General features: G+C 39.8%; 1 protein-coding gene across 5 annotated transcripts in view; it reads right to left on the bottom strand.

The window, feature by feature from the left end:
• Window positions 1-2,555: 2,555 nt before the first annotated feature.
• Window positions 2,556-19,690, bottom strand: part of LOC121550843 (collagen alpha-1(XVIII) chain) — a 185,118-nt gene continuing 167,983 nt past the window's right edge. For all 5 annotated transcript variants that reach the window (XM_045209797.1, XM_045209798.1, XM_045209793.1 and 2 more), the window contains 15 exons: window positions 18,174-18,227; window positions 16,974-17,045; window positions 16,823-16,888; window positions 16,499-16,526; window positions 15,928-15,981; window positions 15,780-15,814; window positions 15,215-15,346; window positions 14,875-15,034; window positions 14,132-14,196; window positions 7,090-7,218; window positions 6,903-6,935; window positions 6,377-6,772; window positions 6,051-6,248; window positions 5,731-5,846; window positions 2,556-4,428 (listed from right to left, as the gene is read on the bottom strand). In XM_045209797.1, the coding sequence (XP_045065732.1) occupies window positions 4,215-4,428; window positions 5,731-5,846; window positions 6,051-6,248; window positions 6,377-6,772; window positions 6,903-6,935; window positions 7,090-7,218; window positions 14,132-14,196; window positions 14,875-15,034; window positions 15,215-15,346; window positions 15,780-15,814; window positions 15,928-15,981; window positions 16,499-16,526; window positions 16,823-16,888; window positions 16,974-17,045; window positions 18,174-18,227 (1,752 nt within the window). In that variant the 3' untranslated portion in view covers window positions 2,556-4,214. The remainder of the gene's footprint in view (window positions 4,429-5,730; window positions 5,847-6,050; window positions 6,249-6,376; window positions 6,773-6,902; window positions 6,936-7,089; window positions 7,219-14,131; window positions 14,197-14,874; window positions 15,035-15,214; window positions 15,347-15,779; window positions 15,815-15,927; window positions 15,982-16,498; window positions 16,527-16,822; window positions 16,889-16,973; window positions 17,046-18,173; window positions 18,228-19,690) is intronic.

Genomic DNA, 19,690 nt, shown 5'->3' with positions numbered 1-19,690 from the left:
GCATACTGCTAAAGCAATACTCGAGTGGTTTAAGGGGAAACATTTAAATGTCTTGGAATGGCCTAGTCAAAGCCCAGACCTCAATCCAAATGAGAATATGTGGTATGACTTAAAGATTGCTGTACACCAGCAAAATCCATCCAACTTGAAGGAGCTGGAGCAGTTTTGCCTTGAATGGGCAAAAATCCGTGGCTAGATGTGCCAAGCTTATAGAAACATACCCCAAGAGACTTGCAGCTGTAATTGCTGCAAAAGGTGGCTCTACAAAGTATTGACTTTGGGGGGGGGTGAATAGTTATGTACACTCAAGTTGTCAGTTTTTTGTCTTATTTCTTGTTTGTTTCACCCCCAAAAATATTTTTTAATAAATTTTAATTCCAGGTTGTAAGGCAACAAAATAGGAAAAATGCCTAGGGGGGTAAATATTTTCACAAGCCACTGTATCTCAATAAAATATATGATTACAAAACCTGAATCTATAGTCTGTCTTTCCTTATGAACAGCTTTGGTCAAGCTGAAAGAAAATGTCTGTAGACTCCAACGTTGTTATTTTGGGGTGTTTTATGAATATAAAGAATTGGATACTTCTTCAAGACCTGTGAATACAATACATTTTATGGAGCTTTGAGGGGAAAGCATAAAGCCCTGCTTGTTAGCCGAGATGTTGTTGGATTCGGTCGTGGGTGAGTCACTGGGGTTGTATAACAGAGGCAGATCTTCTGACAGACACAGCTTTTGCTTCCGCCCCAAATGTAATTAAGCCCAATATCTAGTCGTCTCGCTCTTATATCATTACCGTCCATGTGGATCATTTGGACGTGCTTAGTTATTACTTACCAGCTCCTAAATATAGCTCTCCCATGGCAGCTAGGTTGTTGAGATGGTCAACAGGCACTTCACAGCAGCCAGCTGTACGTTGTTCTAACACACCACTCTGTCAGGGAGACTTAATGTGGAAATTATGTTATTTTCCCTGAAAGATTTACTCAATCAAAGATCTTGTAGAATAGCGAACAGCGTTTAATGCTAGTTATTTTTCTTTCAACCAGAGACCGCCTCGACGACATTGAGCCCCCCAGTAAATTAATATTAGCCCCATACCAGTCACACTACTGAAGCTCGATGGGTTGAGACACTTAAGAGAAAGCTGTGGTTGAGATAACATTTAGTAGGGTGCTATGTTTCTTTTTCTTCTGCTGCTGTATTTACATGTTGGTTTTTATATATTTTCAGGCACCTTTTTGTTTTGAGCATCTAGGACACTTAGCAGCTAGTAAATTGTATTTCAGTCTTTATCAAAACATGTCATTGTGGTAACTCAATGTTACAAATTAAGCCTTTTCCTATATTTTAGCAGAATCACCCGAAAACCAGGCGCACCACTTTCAGCATTAGGAGCCCTCTTCTTTTCCAATCCCATCCTTCTCCATTGCCTCCGAATTATCCTTTTGTTGTCATTTTTGATCAAATCCAGTCTTGTCTGGGAAGGATTGAGAGCCCTGCAAGAGTCAGAGTTCCATAGAATGAATCATGTCAATCAAAGGTCACTGGAGCAGCACATACCACACCATATCACTACAATGAAGTTAATTAACAAAATCATACAGATACGCAGGACGGATCCTCATCCATCTTTCACAACTATGTGTCGTTCTATATAAAAATGTATCTAACTGAACAGAATGCACACATCACAATGACCAACAACAATGTGGTGGACCTGGACCACCAATCTGTACTTTATGATTGTTCATTTTTACAATCTGGACCTATGTGCCAATAGCTTTGGCATTGACCATTATACTGTATATGCACAGAGGGCACATATATGCAGTATGCTTGAGCCCTACTCCGACGGCCTTATTTAAGGGACCACCTACAAGGAATCTTGAGCACCCTTCTCTGATTTGTGTTAAGAAGGTGCTTGCAAGGCCACACAGCTAAATCCCATTGAGTGGGCCATAAAACGGTGATAGTAGACAGGTCTGTTGGAGTATAAGGTGATGAGGTGGGATTGCAATCTCATCAAAAGGTGGTTGTCTGTGACAACCATGAATCTGGATAGGGGACTAGTTTCCTTGGGAAAAATCTACTCTGGAGAAAACAGAGAAGAGAAATTCCAAACAGGAATATTCCAGTCATTACATTGAACAAATACATAAGAATCAATTTGAAAATCAACATTTTACTTTTACCACATGCAAAAAATCTCAATCTCAATTAATGTTAGGGATTATTAGTTGTTGACCTTTAAGATTTTGCCTTGTTGACCAAATATTTGTTAATTTGGCTGGTAAGCAGACAAATTATGATAACAACGCAATTGGATAAGAATAGAAACTGCTGTATTTCTATCCACATGATAGCAGCAGAATGTATTTAATGTCCAAGTATCGGTGGAAATGGGTTTACATATTTTAAACCCACTCGCTCAGCACATACATTTTCCACAACAAAACCAGTCATAATGTAACACTACTTTGAAATATTGGCCACACAAAACATCGGTTAAAAAAACATTATTGCAAAAAACTTTGCATCCACAGTCTCATGAATAAAAGAAAAAAGAAAATGTTTATTCAGTGCCTCTACGAAATGATACAGCACATACTGGTTACAAAAATAATGAATATCCACAGGTTCATACTGGTTCAGTCAAGAAACAACAGTAGCACTATAGCCAAGATAGCCTCAGAAATTCATCAACACGAGGATACTTACTACAAAGTGTCTTAATAAAATATATCTGGGTTTCCTCAACCATCACAGTCAGCAGTCACTCCAATAGAGATTAGCACCAAATTGAACTCAAAACATTTTCAAACCCCAATGGTAGGTTATTATCAACAGGATTTTAATTTATTTTTAATAACAGCAAAATTGACCCTTCCATCAAATTTGTCTCTGCATCTGCTTTACGGTTACGAAAGACCTTGTAACTTGCGTCTTGGATATGAGTATGATGAATTTAGTGTAGGCTATGCCCAATGAGGACGTATAAAACATAATGTTCACCAAATGTAAAATGGTAACTAGACATATACAGTAAACGTCTACAGATGTAGGATCTTAATTTGAACCAGTTTGCAACAGCAGAAAAAGTATCCTGCAGCAACAGGAAATGTGAATTATGTGAATTATAATTAATGGCAATTTCTGTAGGGGTTGATACATTTTTTGAAAGGGCAAATCAAGTCTGAAATTTCAAACTTTAGAAGCTTTTTAAAACTTAAATACACTACAAGTTTGCATTTCCTGCTGTGAACGAAAGTTCTCAGCAACATAGAGTGATCAAATTAAGATCCTACATCTGTGGAATGTGGAATTGAAAGAAATCATATTTATAATCACATTTTACATATTTGTGACCTGGTATATAACATTATAGTAATTAGTAATTTTTATTCTAAGAGTCATCATATCTTATCTTAGTTTTATTTACTTATTTTTATTTTTTAAAGTATCTTGACATCAAAGCACAATCTCTTTTGACATGCATTTCAAAAACCACACACTCATTTTTACAACGTACAGTTTTCCATATTAGGTTAGGAAACTCACCCTCACCTGTGTAAGTGTATGAAATAGTCTGTGAAAAAGTGCTGACTACAATATGGATTAGGGCATTTTTCATGTGTTGTTACTATTGTAAATCAAATTGTGTGTTCTAACATAACTTCATTTAAAAATAAATATCTATTATCTTCTTTAATTCTTAAAATATCATTTAAAAGGTTACTGTACCCTTTAGTAAACTACAAGCCTTAAATGAAATTAAAATAAAACAAACAAACATTTGGAAAATGGTACATTAAAATGGTTGAATATACCACATTTAAAGACAGATTCAAAAGTAAAATTGATAAAATCAGAAATGCTAATAAAACTCAAAACAGACATATCATATACAAACATATTTTTTTACGCATACAATAAAAAAATGCTGCCGCAGTTAGCTTCTCTTCTCTTGTTCAACCCCTTAGAAAATATGTGCCAATGCCCCGAGAAAAAGGCAAACACCTCTCTGTTCGACCCGTCTCTTTGGCATTATGGAAGGGATAGAGAAGACAATGGGAAGCTTCTCTGCCAGGCAAGCGCTGCAGACCCAGTTCGAAATATGTCATATTTTTAGGGGCAGAGGGAGGAGGAATGGGCTTGTTTGGACACTTGTAATGCGTTTACTAGGACCAAAGTGACAGGGATGGTTTTTACAATTATTTTTTGGAGTGTGAGAGATAGCTATTCTCGATACACAGCACTATGTAGGAGCTAGAGCAGCTGCTGGGCGACTGTTGTAGGAGCTGGCCGGACTGCAGTGAGGATGCTAGGCCTGTCACTGCGCGGTCTCCTGCCCTCCATGTCTCGCAGTAGTTGTCAGTCTGGCGGTGACCCTCGCTGCTAGAGCCGTGCCAGACCATTTTTTCAGGCCTGAAGGGAAACAAATCGGAATTAATTATGTTAATCACCTCAAGTACTTCAACCTTATTAGACTAATTTTATAAAAAATCTATCCAGTTAACAGTGATAAAACAGTGCCTTCATGACACTGTTATAAGCAGTATGGCATAAGCCCTGGCATATCATACATACATAGACTACCACTTAGGCTACCACACTTTATAACAAAGGAATTTTGCTTATGACGACACTCATTATGACTAATGAGAAAGTAACTATTTGCCATAATAAGAACGATACTGCACGATTAGATTAAAAAAATTGCAGATTCTCTATAACAGCCTAATAGAGAATGTCCCATCTGTTAGGGTGCTGTTTACATTGATAAATTAAGCAGCTTTACATGTGTATAATTTAAGGTTAGACCATACAGTGTTAAAAGGTATTCAACTCTATTAGAGTCAAACATTTCACAGTGTTAAAAGGTGGTAAACTATTAGAATAAAAATAATGACTCTGGTGGAATAGATGTTTAACACTTTACACCATTGAGAATGAATGCAACAATAACAAGTGTTCGCATTTACATAAACTCTTTGAAAGTGTTAAAAAGCAAACACTTTAGGAAGTGTAACATTTACTCTGTGTAGTATGATAATATAGACATTTTTTAAAAGTTACATTTAAGGCAGAGGGATATGGACCAGTATTCAAACTGTTGTAAGGTTTAGGATACTGTTAGATGACGTCCACCACAAGATATCGCTCTGATTCAAAGAATGCTGCTCAGGACTGCTTCTCTGACCAAACGTATTTTGCCCAGGGCAACTGGCTGTTGATAGCAATCTAGTAGCTTGGCTTGCTAGCAAGCTTTTCTCTGACTAGCTCATAGAGCTGCAGCGTGCGGCGATTGCAAGCTAGCTGGTCAGTTAGTATAATCTAAATGTTGTTAGCTAAATGGCTAGCTAGCTATTTGTATGTTATCTTGGATTATGTACACAGAGCTGTCAATGCTAGTTTAGCAAAAACGTAAGTTAAAAAACTTGCGTAGCTAGCTAGCTATGTACCACCTTACATCTTTAAGTTATAACATTGGCAAACTTACCAAATTACGAAGAAGCAAATGGGACAAGATAACTCACTCAGAATAGTTTCACAATAGTTTGAAGAACTCAACAACAACTCAGAATAGTTTGAACAACTCACTGTAGCTAGCTAGCCAGCTACAGGGACTTTAATGCATTAGATGCACTTTGTAGAGTTAACACTATTAGAGTTAATGTAACACTGGAGATGTTACTGTGTAGCTGTGTCTGAGAGGCCACCACTCACCATGCACTGTCCCTAAGGATATCTCTGCCATCAAAGGAGTAGATTGGTGCATTTTCCTTCATCCTGCCCCCAGTCTTACTGAACATAGACTCCCAGCTATTAAACAGCACTTGATCCTAAAGAGAGAGAGCATATATGTTCGTCAGCAAGAGAAACAAGGTTAAAATGAAAACCCATGGCAGCATTTCATTACTTATTTCATTACTGGAATTTCATGAAAAGCTAATGAATAGGTTGCTTCACTAAACTCAATGTAAATTTGGTGTCAGAAGTGGGATCCCACAGTCTATACTTGTGCTTTCAGTAGTATGTTTACACACCTTCAGGTTTATGATGGGGAGGCTGTCTCTGTCGGACTTGCGAACTATGCTGTAGAGGTCCTGGAGCTTGGAGGACAAGAAAGCCCTGAAGGTGCCCTTCAGACCCACAGCACGAGCCTGCTGGAAACACAGGAAGTCTGACCCACGAATGCCCCGCATGTTGCCCACTTGGGGCATGTTCAGGGCGATCAGGTGGAGCTGAGCAGAAAAGAGAGATGAGTTATAAAAACAGCTCAGCTTAGGTCTGCACACACTATTTAGATGAGACCATTTGATACATACATACTTTCTGGGAAGGCACATTAAATGATGATAAAGGTACTCACTCCTGGCCCTGATGTGTGCAAGTGACTGGCAGGCTGGGGAACAGGAAGGGGAACGGGTCTTCGCTGGGGGGTGACCGGGTATCGGCTTTCGGGCTGAACGGGATACCTGTTCTCAGGCTGCACATGGCTGTAGCGGCCATCTGTTTGAGGGGGGTACCTAGTGTCAGTCTGAGGGGGGTATCTGGGGTCGTACTGAGGGGGGTATCTGGGGTTGGGGTTGTGGTTGTCGGGTTTGGCAGGCCTGGGGATCTCCACGGGCTTGCGAGGAGGAGGCTCGATGGGGTGGGTGGCGGTACCGCCTAGGGAGAAGTGTTCAGCTCCATTGTTGGCCGAGTGATCCTGAGACTGGGGGTAGTTGACAACAGCGGGAGGCTGGACTGCCGCTACTTCGTTGTCCTGGAGATTAAGATCTTTATTTATTTGACATGAAAAGTAATCCTTGATTTTATGACTTTGTTCCCTCAAATATATCAATAGCTATTAATTAAATAAGTTGATACATTTTTATATTGATAGAAGAACTTACCAGATCTCTGTAGAAGGGACTGTAGTCACCGAGCTGGAAAACAATAAGAATACGCATACATTTTTTGCTGAGTTTGTGTTTTTCTAAGTTTCTTTTAGTATGCACTTCAACTTTTTGAATGTGCGTCTCCAGCTCCTTCCTACCTTATGAACACATTTCTCACATGAAGAAAAATTAATGACTCTACCAGGACTTGTTTGAATCCATCGCGGACTCGGATGTAGAGATCTGTTTTGTCAACAATGTAGATGAGGGTGCCCTCCGACTGGCGTCTTGCAGTAGCAATCATGGTGTCGTATGACCTCAAAACTGTCACCTGGGGAGACCAGTACATATTATTGTACATAAACAAGACTGCATGCATCAAATCAGACAAATAACCAGATAATCCTATTAGTTATGATGAATACATTAACTTTTGACCATAAAAAAACCCAATGCAAAATACAGTACACCTTTACAATCGTTGCATCTGTTTTTTTTATGAGGTCAATCCACTGAATTCACTTAACTGAATACAGCAGTCTGGTTTATGGTACATATACAGTGCCTTCAGAAAGTATTCATACCCCTGGACCTATTCCACATTTTGTTGTGTTACAGCCTGAAGTGAGTGAAAATGGATTAGATAGATTTTTTTCACACCCATTTACACACAATACCCCATAATGACAAAGTGAAAGCATGTTTTTAGACATTTTTGCAAATTTATTGAAAATGAAATACAGAAATATCTAATTTACCTAAGTATTCACACCCCTGAGTGAATACTTTGTAGAAGCACCTTTGGCAGGCTTACTGGATACGTCTATAAGAGCTTTCCACACCTGGATTGTGCAATACAGGGCACATTATTTTCAAAATTCTTCAAGCTCTGTCAAATTGGTTGTTGATCATTGCTAGACAACCATTTTTTAAGTCAAAACTGTAACTCGGCCATTCAGGAACATTCACTGTCTTCTTGGTAAGCAACTCCTGTGTAGGTTTGGCCTTGTGTTTTAGGTTATTGTCCTGCTGAAAGGTGGATTAATCTCCCAATGTCTGGTGGAAAGCAGACTGAACCAGGTTTTCCTCAATATTTAGCTTGTGCTTAGCGCCATTCCGTTTCTTTATTATCCTGAAAAACTCACCAGTCCTTAACGATTACAAGCATACCCATATCATGATGCAGCCACCACTATGCTTGAAAATATGGAGAGTGGTACTCAGTAATGTGTTGTATTGGATTTGCCCTAAACATAACACTTTGTGACATAACACTATAATAAAGTTAATTGCTTTGACACATTTTCTTTTTGCAAACAGGACACATGTTTTGGAATATTTTTTATTCTGTACAGGCTTCCTTCTTTTCACTCTGTCAATTAGGTTAGTATTGTGGTGTAACTGCAATGTTGTTGATCCATCCTCAGTTTTCTCCTATCACTGCCATTAAACTCTGTAACTTGGCCTCATGGTGAAATCCCTGAGCGGTTTCCTTCCTCTCTGGCAACTGAGATAGGAAGGACGCCTGTATCTTTGTAGTGACTGGGTGTACTGATACACCATCCGAAGTGTAATTAATAACTTCACCATGCTCAAAGGGATATTTAATATCTTCTTCTTTTTTTTTTAACCTATCGACCAATAGGTGCCCTTCTTTGCGAGGCATTGGAAAACCTCCCTGATCTTTGTGGTTGAATCTTTGTATGAAATTCACTGTTCGACTGAGGGACCTTATAGATACAGTGCATTCGGGAAAGTATTCAGACCCCTTTACTTTTTCCACATTTTGTTACGTTACAAAAATGGATAAAATTATAATTTTCCCTCAATCTACACACAACACCCCATAATGACAAAGCAAAAACAGGTTTTTAGAAATTTTTGCAAATGTATAAAAAAAAAAAAACTGAAATACCTTATTTCCAAATATATATTTGCTGCTTTTCCGCCATTCTGATGTAGAATTTCTTGTGTGTTTTGGATCATTGTCTTGCTGCATGACCCAGCTTCGCCAGACCTAATGGGACCCATGTTGTCCAAAAAATTCAACTTTTGAGTAATCTGTCCATAGAACATTCTTCCAGGAGTCTTGACGAGTATTGACAGGTGCTTCCAGGTGTGTTTTGGCAAACTTGAGTCAACTTTTTGAATAACATGGGTCCCGTTATGTCTGGCGAAAACCAAACACTGCATTCCACAGTAAGAACCTCATACCAATGGTCAGGCATGGTGGTGGTAGTGTGACGGTTTGGGGATGCTTTGCTGCCTTAGGACCTGGACGACTTTCCATCATTAAAGGAACCATGAATTCTGCTCTGTATCAGAGAATTCTAAAGGAGAATGTCAGGCCTGTCCATGAGCTGAACCTGAAGCGCAGCTGGGTCATGCAGCAAGACAAAGATCCAAAACACACAAGCAATTCTACATCAGAATGGCTGAAAAGCAACAAATATAACGTTTTGGAATTGCCTAGACAAAGTCCAGACCTAAACCCAATAGAAATGTTGTAGCAGAACCTGAACTGAGCAGTTCATGCTCGAAAACCCACAAATGTTGCTGAGTTAAAGCAGTTCTGCATAGAAGTGGGCCAAAATTCTTCCACAGCGATGCGAGAGACTGATCAACCACTACAAGAAAGTCTTTGGTGCAGTCATTGCAGCTAAAGGGGGGCGCAACCAGTTATTGAGTGTAAGGGGGCAATTACTTTTTTCACTCAGGGGAATCGGGTGTTGCATAACTTTGCTAATTAAATGTATTAAATAAGTTTAGCGAATTGTTTTTAAAAATTATATGAGCAAATTTGGAACGGTAATCCAGACAAAATTAAACGGTCCTATTTATTTCATGAATATGAATTCGGACGGCAGAAATGATTACAAATTAAAGCATTAGACCTCTCACCAAAGGCTTCTGTCATACAAAAGTTAAATCCGAACTGGTTTTCTAGCAGATTAGTAAGAATGTCTCACCCCTTGTTCAAGAATGGCCTTTTTCCCTTTATTCAGATTACAATTACAAGCTATTTTTAAAACAAGCCATAGAAAGTTGGTTGCAATTTCAGTTTAATCCACCACAAAAGACAGAACAATTATAACAAAAAATATTATGGTTAAACTCAAATATACTAATTGATAAAAAAAAAACATAGTTTTAGGATTTTCTTTTTTTTTAGGTATAATCTTTGTAAATTATATCATAAATCAAATCAAATCAAATCAAATTTTATTGGTCACATGCGCCGAATACAACAGGTGCAGACATTACAGTGAAATGCTTACTTACAGCCCTTAACCAACAGTGCATTTATTTTAAACAAAAAAGTAAGAATAAAACAACAAAAAAGTGTTGAGAAAAAAAGAGCAGAAGTAAAATAAAGTGACAGTAGGGAGGCTATATATACAGTAAAATAAAGTGACAGTAGGGAGGCTATATATACAGGGGGGTACCGTTGCATAGTCAATGTGCGGGGGGCACCGGCTAGTTGAGGTAGTTGAGGTAATATGTACATGTGGGTAGAGTTAAAGTGACTATGCATAAATACTTAACAGAGTAGCAGCAGCGTAAAAAGGATGGGGTGGGGGGGGCAGTGCAAATAGTCCGGGTAGCCATGATTAGCTGTTCAGGAGTCTTATGGCTTGGGGGTAGAAGCTGTTGAGAAGTCTTTTGGACCTAGACTTGGCACTCCGGTACCGCTTGCCGTGCGGTAGCAGAGAGAACAGTCTATGACTAGGGTGGCTGGAGTCTTTGACAATTTTGAGGGCCTTCCTCTGACACCGCCTGGTATAGAGGTCCTGGATGGCAGGGAGCTTTGCCCCAGTGATGTACTGGGCCGTACGCACTACCCTCTGTAGTGCCTTGCGGTCAGAGGCCAAGCAGTTGCCATACCAGGCGGTGATGCAACCAGTCAGGATGCTCTCGATGGTGCAGCTGTAGAATTTTTTGAGGATCTGAGGACCCATGCCAAATCTTTTTAGTCTCCTGAGGGGGAATAGGCTTTGTCGTGCCCTCTTCACGACTGTCTTGGTGTGTTTGGACCATGATAGTTCGTTGGTGATGTGGACACCAAGGAACTTGAAGCTCTCAACCTGTTCCACTACAGCCCCGTCGATGAGAATGGGGGCGTGCTCAGTCCTCCATAAATAGGACTGGTGGAGTTAGGTCACATACGCAGCTAACAAAAATATATGGAAATGTCTGCTCTACCCAAAATTACAACCAACTAATTGCAGCATTACCGCAAAAATGGAAGAGGCAAGTAGAAGAGGGAAAACGTAAGGAGCTTGTCTGTCGGCCCTGCATTAAGGACCAAAATTGGTTAAAGAAAATTGTGATAAATGAAAGTATACCAGTTTAATTTAAGGAACAAAAAATTGACAGATGTGCCATATACAGTGCCTTCGGAAAGTATTCAGACCCCTTCACTTTTTCCACATTTTCTTACGCTACAGCCTTATTCTAAAATGGATTAAATAAAACATTTTCCTCAGCAATCTACACAATACCCTATAATGACAAAGCAAAAACGGGTTTTTAGAATTTTTTGTAAAATTATTAAATATTAAAAACAGAAAAACCTTATTTATATAAGTATTCAGACCCTTTGCTATGAGACTCGAAATTGAGCTCATGTGCATCCTGTTACCATTGATCATCGTTGAGATGTTTCTACAAATTGATTGGACTCCACCTGTGGTGAATTCAATTGATTGGACATGATTTGGAAAGGCACACACCTGTCTATATAAGGATAAGAGCGTCTGCTAAATGACAAAAATGTAAATGTAAATGTCCCACAGTTGAGAGTGCATGTCAGAGTTAAAATCAAGCCATTAGGTTGAAGGAATTGTCCGTAGAGCTCCGAGACAGGATTGTGTCGAGGCACAGATCTGGGGAAGGGTACCAAAAAATTTCTGCAGAATTGAAGGTCCCATATTGTTTTCTCAATGTCAACCAAACGAAGGAGCTGATCCTGGACTTCAGCACGCCCCTATACACATAAATGGGACCACAGTGGAGAAGGTGGAAAGCTTCAAGTTCCTCGGTGTACACATCACTGACAATCTGAAATGGTCCACCCACACAGACAGTGTAGTGAAGGAGCAACAGCGGTCTGATGAAACCAAGATTGAACTCTTTGGCCTGAAACCTGGCAGCATCCCTACGGTGAAGCATGGTGGTGGCAGAATCATGCTGTGGGGATGTTTTTCAGTAGCAGGGACTAGGAGACTAGTCAGGATCGAGGGAAAGATGAACGGAGCAAAGTACAGAGTCCTTGATGAAAACCTGCTCCAGAGCTCTCAGGACCTCAGACTGGGACGAAGTTTCACCTTCCAACAGGACAATGACCCTAAGCACACAGCCAAGACAATGCAGAAGTGGATTTGTGTAGCTTAGTTGGTAGAGCATGGCGTTTGCAACGCCAGGGTTGTGGGTTTGATTCCCACGGTGGGCCAGTATGAAAAAAAATAACTAAGTCGCTCTGGATAAGAGCGTCTGCTAAATGACTAAAATGTAAAAATGTAAATTTGGGACATGTCTCTGAATGTCCTTGAGTGGCCCAGCCAGAGCCCGGACTTAAACCTGATCGAACATCTCTGGAGAGACCTGAAAATAAATGTGCAGCAACGCTCCCCATCCAACCTGAGAGAGCTTGAGAGGATCTGCAGAGAAGAATGGGAGAAACTCCCCAAATACAGGTGTGCCAAGCTTGTAGCGTCATACCCAATAAGACTCAAGGCTATAATCGCTGCCAAAGGTGCTTCAAGAAAGTACTGAGTAAAGGGTCTCAATACTTATGTAAATGTAATATTTCAGTTTTTATAACAAATAAAAAATAAACTGTTTTTGCTTTGTCATTATGGGGTATTGTGTGTAGATTGATGAGGGGGAAAAATAAGGCTGTAACCTAACAAAATGTGGAAAAAATAAAGGGGTCTGAATACTTTCCGAAGGCACTGTAGATTGCTAAATAGTTGGGAAGAGATTTTCATACCTATTCAATGGCACATGGCTTATGAAATGACGCCGGATTCAAAATTTGTATTATACAAAATTCTTGCAACCAATAGAACCTACTGTCAAGTTACCATGTTAGCTAGCTAGGTAACGTGAATGAAAAATATTGTTTGTTATCAAACCAATAATTAGAGACTCATGATTAGTGTAAAATGGCCCACGACATGTTTAGTGAAATTATATAAAATGCGTGTGAATCCCGATAGAAAGAAAAAAAGTCATCTCCAGAAATATGTTTTTAACCGTTTAGGCTAGAGACGAGAACTTTATTTTTCTGTAGCTCTACGGAGATGCCTTTTTTTCTATCTATAGGGATTCTCAACCATTTTATATAATTTCACAAACCATGTGGTAGGCCGTGTCGCGGGCCTTTTTAAACTAATCCCGGGTTGCTACTTATTGGTTTGATAAACAACGTTGTTCAGTCATGTTACCTAGCTAGCTAACCTGTTAACTAGACAGTTGGTCTAGGCAAATTTGATTGCCACAGGAATATAGGAAAAGGGTCTTTCAGCATGCCTGTCGTGAAATGGTGCTCGATTTTACCTCTCTGGCACTCAGAGGCTGCATGACAGTGAACTTGCAAAGTCTACTCAGATTGGCCTGTACTCTTGGTTATAAAAGGCGATGAAATTATACAATGTTTCAACCTTGCTCGCTCTGCGCGGTGCTCCAATGTAACACATGTACAAATCTTACAACAGAAGACGCATCAGGGTCTGCATCCCCGCTCGCCATCACAGCTAAATTATATTTTAAAAACGAATGGAGGAATAGATGCGCATGAACAGTGGATGGAGAGAAGCAGGTGAGTGAGGGTTGGTAGGGGATGCGGCTGGCTGATTACAGCTGCCACACATGATATGCGCATGAAAGTGAAGTGGATATTATTGGACCTGCGCATACAAGAGACTAGTGGCTGTTGCTTAAATTCAACTGAATTTATAAACAAAACTGTCTTTATAAACATTTTAGAACAGCTGCCAGCAGGTTCTTTAGATCGGTAGGGCTGAAAAATGTGGTAGTATCATATGGAACAGTACTAAGGTATTGGTATCATAAGTATCATGACGTTTTGGTACCGTGATATTACCGTGGTACTGGTATACCGTGCAACACTAATAGAAATGTTGTGTTATTTGTTCACTCAGTGTAAAAAAATATGCAAATATAAAGAAAATCAGAAAGGGGGCAAATACTGTATGTCAGACCGTGGGATGACCACTTACCCCTGAGGTGTGACCAGGAGTTCCAGGTGGTCCAGCAGGTCCGGGGGGACCAGGAATATTGATGGCTGTGATGAAGAAATAAAGAAATGATGATGATATGATATACACTGAGTGTACAAAACATTAGGAACAACTTCCTAATCTTGAGTTGCACCCCTTTTTGCTCCCAGAACAGCCTCAATTCGTCGGGGCATGGACTCTACAAGGTGTCGAAAGTGTTTCACAGGGATTGTGTCAAATTGGCTGGATGTCCTTTGGGTGGTGGACCATTCTTGATACACACAGGAAACTGTTGAGCGTGAAAAACCCAGCAGCGTTACAGTTCTTGACACAAACCGGTGCGCCTGGCACCTACTACCATACAACATTCAAAGGCACTTAAATATTTTGTCTTGCCCATTCACCCTCAATGGCAAACATACACAATCCATGTCTCAATTGCCTCAAGGCTTATGAATCCTTCTTTAACCTGTCTCCTCCCCTTCATCTACACTGAATGAAGTGGATTTAACAAGTGACATCCATAAGGGATCATAGCCTTCACCTGGATTCACCTTGTCAGTCTATGTCATGGAAAGAGCAGGTGTTCCTAATGTTTTGTACACTCAGTGTAGTTGCTTTTCACAGCGTCAAGCACGTGGTGTACCTCTCTCCAACCCACCACCAATGTAAAATTTACCTTGGGAGTATACCCTATTGAAGACTATTGTGACATTGTGTTTGTCACTGGTTAGGAAACTCACAGTGGTTAGGTCTATAGGCCCCTGGTAGTGAGGGGGACCCTGGGGGCCCGGGAGGACCTGGTGGGCCTGGGATTCCTGGACGACCGTCGTAGCCGATCCCTGGGGAGCCTGGTGGGCCCTGGGGACCAGGGAGGCCCATGATGGAATCTCCCTTTGGACCCTGTGATATTTTTTGTTGTTGAAAATAACGTTTAACTTTACTTATGCCCCATTCATTATAAGGCTCTCTTTCCATTTTTGTTAGCAAGACATGACAGATATTGTAAGGTGTCTTAATGACTGATATCAGGTTTTGATAAGTTCCTTTAAACATGCATTTTATGTCCTCTCAATTTCGTACCATAAGTCCTTGGTTTCCAGGGGGTCCTGGTGGGCCTTGTTGTCCTCTAAAATGGGGGTCATAATACCCACCACTTGGCTCTCCCTTCTCCCCCTTCACTCCTGAATCCCCGCGCTCTCCTTTCAGGTCATTCTGCAAAGACAAACAGCTATTAACGCTCTGTCCTGGCAACCTTACCCATCTTCTTAAGCATGATAGCATTATGTAGGTATGGGATAATAGCATTTCACTTCTTGTTAGGTTTTAGGTTAATTGAAGATGAGAGTGCGGAATCTGGACTGGCAGTAGAGTGCTCTTTACACCAAATCAGAGTGGTGAAGAACTATCTAAGGCTAGATTGAAAATTAATCAGCAATGTAGTGGAGGGTAACTGTTTGTAAACGCTGTTTATGCACCTCTTTATTCTGTGAATATCTTTTAACGACCTGTTCCGCCAAATTTGTGCTTTTTCCATGAACGTTTACGCCATCTAAACCAGTGTTCCAACATTTACAATCCTACTATTTTAGCTATTAAATCCCTGTATGTAATGCATACTGTAGTACTATTAATGGTAATACTGTACCTTGAATGTGAGTATGTCTAAGTTAGAGGCCACACCTGGAAATAAAATACAAAATATCACGATAAGCATAAAGGTTGAATTGTAGCCTTAAGATAAAACCAGGTGGTTGTTATTATCCCTGTGCTGTATTGAGACATAAAAGTCTTACCTGGCGTTCCTGGGAGACCTTGAGCTCCGTGATCACCTTTCTCCCCCTTTGTCGCTACAAAAAACAGTGAACATGTGAAGAATATACAGTTTAGAAAATAAATACGGAAACATTTTCATTGGAAATAAATCTAATTTGTATCACTGTATTGTGATGGTTGTATGCACTACCCATGCCCAATGGCAGTCAAATGTAACTTTTTATGGGCTAATGGAATGGTTAGCCTTACATTAAAACAGAATGGATTTCGAAGTCTAAATTAAACCTTGACAGCGCTATTTGATGTTCCAGTTTTTATCAGTAAATTCCCCCAAATCTAGGTGCTTTTTATGAAACCATTGGCCTAATCTCTTGACAGTAGGTTGATCATGAATCCCTCTTTCTTCAATAGCTGAATCAAATTGAAGGTTGATGGGGAACTGTTTATGTCTCTTTAAAGAATAAAAACTGTCTCTTCATTTTCAACTCCTCATTTTGTTGACTGCTGGGTATGCTCATGTGTCAAATTTAATCCTCTGTCTTCATGATGTATTACGTTTGACGTAAAAACAACAAATCATTGTCAGCATACCAGGATAATTCCTTGAGGCGTCATATCCCTGCAACAAATGGGAAATTACACATTAAAGTATTTTCCAGTATTTTGCACACAAACATGATATCTTGTTTCTTATTCCTAGATGAAGATGGCATTATATACTTTTTTGTGGCCAATGGCATCGATGGTACATGATCTTCAGGGTTGTGTTCATTAGGGCATGCACTGGAAAATGAAAATGATTGTTTCTTATTGGACAAGTAAAAGTTGTCCCTCCCTGTGTCAGTCTGTTTTCTTCCATTTGGTGCTGAATGAACACAACCCTGGTTTTGGGAATAAGGATTCTGATAAACTCACGTTGAAGCGGTCCACAGGCAAAGCTGGTCCGGCTGGTCCTGGGGGCCCAGGTGGGCCTGGGACACCCTGAAAAGAGATGACATTAGACAGTGCACTTCCATTGTATTGTAAACCGGCCCAGTGCATTGTTATATGCACATGTCACACTTACTGGGTAGCCAAATCCGGCTCCTGTGGATGGCTCTCCTTTTTCACCCTTGTATCCGTTTACACCAGGACGACCCTGTAGGAAACAGACATGGACAGTTAGATACTACGCAGGCCTTACACAAGAAGCATTCACTAGAGATAATAAAAGCAGTAATAACAATTACAAGAGATAATACTAGTAGTAGTAGTAGTAGTAGTAGTAGTAGTAGTAGTTGTAGTTGTTGTAGCATTCCGTATATCGATACTTTCCTAACTTACTTTCCATAATTACACACAAACTGGCAATAGATGTTATGTACATTTTGACTTATTCCATACCTGTTCAAGGCAAGGAAACATCTGTACCTCTTATGTCGATGTCACAAGAAGCAATCTGGACGCAATTTATGTTGCTTGCAACAAAGCTGCATCTGGGTAGCTCTATGTCTCCCCTCCAAAGTTCCCTGCAACTTAGTTGCATTGCATCACAAGAGACAGAAAACAATCCTATTTTGCGCAACTTACTGCATTCAATATCCAATCAGTGAGCAGAAAAAAGCTTAGATGATTCGTGATATTGTTCCAATTAGAACTCCGGCCCAGTTGTCATGTCAACACAGCTGTCAGTGCAGCTGCAAATCGCGACAAAAAATACATGCCAAATGGGAAATGTATGAACCAGGAGTGTCAAACATAGGGCCCGCGGGAATGAACTTAATATACTTTTAAATGACTAAAACCAAATCATAACTGTGTTGAATTGATAATGGACCTACATTAATACAGTTTCTTGACAGTGTCCAGCTCGCTAATAATCACCGAAATGAAAGCTAGACAGTCAGGGAACATAGAACATTTCCAAATCCAAAAGACCGAATGTGGCCGTGGGGGCAAAATGAGTTTGACACCCCTGGTATAAACAATTCTAGACACGCTGGCTAGTCGTGGTTTATGTACAGTATATGGTCTGGCAGTCAATAAAGGTAATTTTATAAGTGAACACAGACATTTCTCTGTTCAGTTTTAACTGAAAATGTCTAACATGAACTGCATTAGCTAGCTCGTCGCTAGCTTGGCTAGATTGCTAGCTTTAGATTATGTCACTTGCAATTTGCATCTGCAACAGAAATTGCGTCCAAATTGCTTTGTGTGACACTACTACTGTCACGCTACTGAGCCCCTACTGTAATTGTAAAGTTATAAATTTAGCTCCAGTACTTACAGGTCTTCCGGGCATTCCAAATTCACCCTTTATCCCAGAAGGTCCATACGGCCCCTGCACAAACAACACATCACTCATATGTGACAAAAACACATTCACTAGAAACATTTTTATCCATTCGACAGGGGTGGGTTTTTATATTGTCAAACTTTCTTTATTGCAACAAATTATGATGGAAACTGTTTTTTCTTTAAATTAATGATGATTCCCGAATCATTTGGAAGGTACGTGATGTCACTGAGTAACTATAAAGCTCCACATTTAATTCTAAATGCCTGAATTGCATGCAAAATCAATTTTTTCAACTATAAAAATAATGTTTCTTTGCAGGACAAGGATTGTCCTGACTTTCAAGAATGCCAGAATTGCTTCACCTTGCTTTTCTGGTTGACTGGCAAGTTTCACCATCCAATTATTTCAGATCTACAGGAGTGCAAGTTTCACCATGGCATGGACCGTGGCAATAAGTTGGCACATGACAATTATTAGAATATGGCAAATATGTAAGGGATAATCAACGAGGGGCTATGCCTTCTATGGAAAATAATGAATGACGTGGAAGGTGTGTGGAACTCACCTTCCACGGAACTGCATTATTTTCCAGAGAACGCATAGAGCCCCTAGTTGATTATCCCTTTTCTACCATGGCTATAATTTAACAAATTTGTTCAACTGTGTTCAACATCCACTGAAGTAGCTAGCAAGTTTACTAGATAGCTACAGTAGTTTATTTGGTAACCAAACATACTTTCTAGTTTAGCTAACCAAACCATCAGTCCTAGCTTGCCATTATGAAAATCGAATTCAACAATGCCAATAATGTTTTAAATTCGACTTTTACTTTCAAAAGCAGCTCAAACATAGAACCTGTAAGAATGAACTATAGCCATTGAATTCTACCATGCTGATATACTGTGCATTATAGGGAAATAATGCACACTCTAGAATGCCCTTCAAGTCAATCAGAAACTACTATTCAACAATGCCATGGTATAATTAAGCAATAAGGCACCATCAATATATCACAGCTAAGGACTGTTCTTAAGCACGTCACAACGCGGAGTGCCTGGATACAGCCCTTAGCCATGGTATATTGGCCATATACCACAAACCCCTGAGGTGCCTTATTGCTATTAAAAACAGGTTACCAACATAATTAGTAGTTTTGTGTCATACCTGTGTTATATTGTCTGATATACCACAGCTTTCAACCAATCAGCATCCAGGAGCCAAACTACCCGGTTTATAATATTATATTATTGCATTTGAAACATGCTGGCTTTCGCTAGCTATACCTAAGAGATGAAACGTATATGTAGGAGGGCATATAGCCTGTCGGCAATTTAGTAATGTGCAATTTGCCGCTATTTGCCTTTTTAGATGTGACATCATTACGTCCAGCTGTTTTTATCGACACAAGATAGTTCAATTGAAATGCACCCTAGCAGGAAATTGCCAAATCCATTTTCTATGCAAACTTTTTAAACGTCGACAACAAAATCACTGGACAAGTTAAT

The sequence above is a fragment of the Coregonus clupeaformis genome, chromosome 4, assembly GCF_020615455.1.
Source record: "Coregonus clupeaformis isolate EN_2021a chromosome 4, ASM2061545v1, whole genome shotgun sequence".
Taxonomy (NCBI): Eukaryota; Metazoa; Chordata; class Actinopteri; order Salmoniformes; family Salmonidae; genus Coregonus; species Coregonus clupeaformis.
This window is presented reverse-complemented; position numbering and strand designations above follow the sequence as displayed.